General features: G+C 38.6%; 1 protein-coding gene across 1 annotated transcript; it reads left to right on the plus strand.

The window, feature by feature from the left end:
* Positions 1-88: 88 nt before the first annotated feature.
* zufsp (zinc finger containing ubiquitin peptidase 1) lies at positions 89-2,240 on the plus strand (the record flags this gene model as incomplete). The annotated part of the gene is given in 3 exon segments (XM_014026332.1): positions 89-249; positions 1,425-1,645; positions 1,819-2,240. Coding segments are annotated over 3 exon segments (430 nt in total), but the record flags the coding sequence as incomplete, so codon positions are not given.
* Between the last annotated feature and the right edge of the window lie 1,098 nt (positions 2,241-3,338).

The following is a 3,338-nucleotide window of genomic DNA, read 5'->3' on the forward strand; positions in this document are numbered from 1 at the left end:
AAATAATAACAGCTGAGTTTGTTGTAACTTTACAACTTCATGAACCTCAGCAGCAGAACATTCAGCTTCAGTTTGTTTCTGTTTTCAGTTCACGCATCATAGACTTCCACCAGCCCACTGGTACTGCTGGCACCCACCCCCTGCTGTTTGATTGGATCAAACAGTACTTCTGTCAGTCCAGCAGGAGCAACAGACTGCCCCCCAAACTCATCCAGACCGGCCTGCCCCCACTTTACCTGCAACACCAAGGTARTCCTCATCTTTACTTTGTGTGGAGAAGAGGGTCCTACAGTTGTTGGTGAACATCTCCACATTACGTGTTTACAGGCACGCTGTTCGGATTATCAGTCGACATAAACCACCCCTCTCATTCAATGGCTATTGTTTCAGATTAACATGGCTAATCATCAGGGAGCTGATCCTTGGTTCTTTTCTTTTGTTCTTCAGTTGTCACAAACTTTTAACAGGATAAACCTGCTGTTTATTGATCTTCTTACCTCCATCCAGTCTGAATCAACCGTCTGATTACAGTTGATGAAAAAGAGACGGGACTGTGTTTCAGTGGAAGAGGATGCTCATCAGTTGTAGCTTCAGGACATCAGAGGACAYTTTAATATTTCTGCATTCTTCTTCATCAGTATCACCTCTGTCAGTCTGCGTCGGACTGTTWTGTAGCACTAAATTGTTCATAGGTGGGAGAGAGAGAATTGTGTTTGTCTTGTTTGTCTTTYTGTGTGTCCCTGTGATGGACTTGTGTACCCCACCCCTCSCASAGTGACTGCTGGATATGGCCACCAGTGACCCTCATGACCTTGAAAGGAYGAAGCGGGTATAGATAATGGATGTTAATTGACAAATGACAAAGTGTAAAACGGTAATGATTTGTTAATTTGGAGAGAAGTGTTGTTAAGTATCCAGTCAGAATAAAGGTTAGTAATCTTATTAGTACTTCAAGTTAGTTATTTAATTTTACTGCAGATAAGAGAAGATATCAYTTGTTTATTTTTGGACTTGGTTCAGGCCGTTTACCATTTACCAAAACACTCAGGCTCAAATTAAAGAGGCAGACTGGAACATATAGTTTCCTATTGACTACATGAGGCTCACGCCAAAGCCAGGTGATGTCAACGTAAACAAGACTGTGACATCCGAATACAAGTTCTCTTATTTTTTAAATAAAGTTATATGGTGCTGTATTCTGAAAGTCATTTGTTAGTGGAATTACTCTGGTATTGGATCAGAATCTTGCCAACCAGAAAATAAAGTAAAGCAGACACCACTTCCTGTTTCACCTGTAAACAACGTGACTCAGACACCACTTCCTGTTTCACCTGTAAACAACGTGACTCAGACACCACTTCCTGTTTCACCTGTAAACAATGTGACTCAGACACCACTTCCTGTTTCACCTGTGTGGTTTTCAGGTCATAGCCGCACTGTTGTGGGTTTGGAGCAGAAAAAAAAAGGAAGCTTCTGCCTCCTGGTCCTGGATCCTGGTTCTTCTGTGTCGGACAGCAGGAAGTTGCTGAGAAGGGACACCTGGTCCACAGGGGTCCGTCTTATCAGGAAGTTCCCCCACAGCCTAAAGCACCGACAGTACCAGCTGGTATCAGTGCAGGGTGTTCTGTCTCCAGAAGACAAACAGGTGAACAAACAATCTGGCTGTTTTTGACTGAAGAAAATTAAACTTTAACTTTCTGCAGCTTCGTCCTGCTGTTGGGTTTAATAAACATTTAGTTCTTACTTGTTTCAAAGGTTTCATAAAGTGTGCAGAAAGCTCTGCTCTGAGTAAATCTGTTTTTTTTTCTCTTTTTACAGATGAAAATCTTAAATTCCAGGACATTAAGAGCTGAAAGGATCCCATGAACCTTATCTCCTCCTTTCCAGCTAACATATTGTTGATTTTATCTTGTGTTTTTGCTAATAAAAGTAATTTGAAACAGTGTTTTTTTTGCAACAGTTATTTGTTAACGTCCATGTAAACATCAAACAACTTTGTCAACCAGACTTCTAACCTTGTACATTTTTAAACTTCTGTAAAAAAATTTTAATCTTCTGCATTAACTGTTTATTTCTTTATAAATAGTTCTAAAAGATAGTGTGTTCATTTGTCAAATCAGTTTGAATTAAATTCTGTATGAGAGAGTAACTTATGGAAATGTGCGCCTCCATGTTTTTGGAAAAACTTGAGTTTTTATCTGTCTGTATTCATGCAAAGTTAATAAATTTCATGTAATTTACAATCTGTATAACTAGACATGTATGAACATAATTATGTTGAATCTGACCTTTTTTAGGATTTTCACAATTTTATTTTGAATTTTCTCAGATAATATTCTTGAAAGTGAAGTTTGTTTCAGTGATTGGTTCTTGCTGGGTTTTTCTCTACATCACCAGGATCAGCAAAGTGTCATAAATGACACTTTTTTTTCTGCTCTCGAAGGAGTAAGACGCTTCTCCCTTCTCTCCTGCCCTTCCTTATCTTTCCCTGCTTTGCTGCTTGGAGACTTCTCTACAMTTTTCATCCGAAACCAGAAATTATGGATATTTTTATTTTTATGGACTTGGTTAGCTGGTCTCTCAATAAAAATTGCAGTGAATACGCCCATTTCTCCTCACCTCATCTTGCCACTGATTGACCTTTGACCACCTGGGGTCAATCCCTCCTGTCACAGACTGAAATTTTACAGGGGTGCTCAACCAGTCGATCGTGATCGACCGGTAGCTCGTCGGCTGGTTCCCAGTACTAACCAAAAACAAGGCATCAGCAGCTTCGTATTGATTAGCTCTTCGGTTTAAATTGCATTTCATTAAATAAATATGCAAACAATGCTGTCTTCAAAGCGTCAAAAATCACAATCCCAACAGAAGATGAAAATTTTTATCTAAGTTTACCACATAGATCCTAAATATTCAACTTACTTTGCATTTTCATGCACTTTAGGATCCACTTTATCTGTAGGGACCAGTTTTTGACCACACCCTTACTCATTGTGTGCACAGCTCAGAATTTCTGTGATGTCAAACTTACATGTTGATTTCTTCACTATGTCAGAATAAAATGCCCRAAATCTGGTGTTAAATGATATATGTTGACTTGGTCCCTCACTTAGATGTGCTTTTGTTGATTATTTGTGCAACAGATCATGTTAACAGCCAGGGGTTAAAAGCAACAAATAAGACCAGTGGTGAACGTTCAGAAACAAGTATTTGTTGAAATTGAAAGACTTTAACAGAATTATTCTTTGAATAGCTTGAACATTAATTCTTCTTTAAAACTAGTTGAGGTAAAATTTGAGAAAATATTATATTCATTTAATACAGCTTTATGTCCAATG

This window comes from Austrofundulus limnaeus, unplaced genomic scaffold (genome assembly GCF_001266775.1).
Source record: "Austrofundulus limnaeus strain Quisiro unplaced genomic scaffold, Austrofundulus_limnaeus-1.0 Scaffold543, whole genome shotgun sequence".
Classification (NCBI taxonomy): Eukaryota; Metazoa; Chordata; class Actinopteri; order Cyprinodontiformes; family Rivulidae; genus Austrofundulus; species Austrofundulus limnaeus.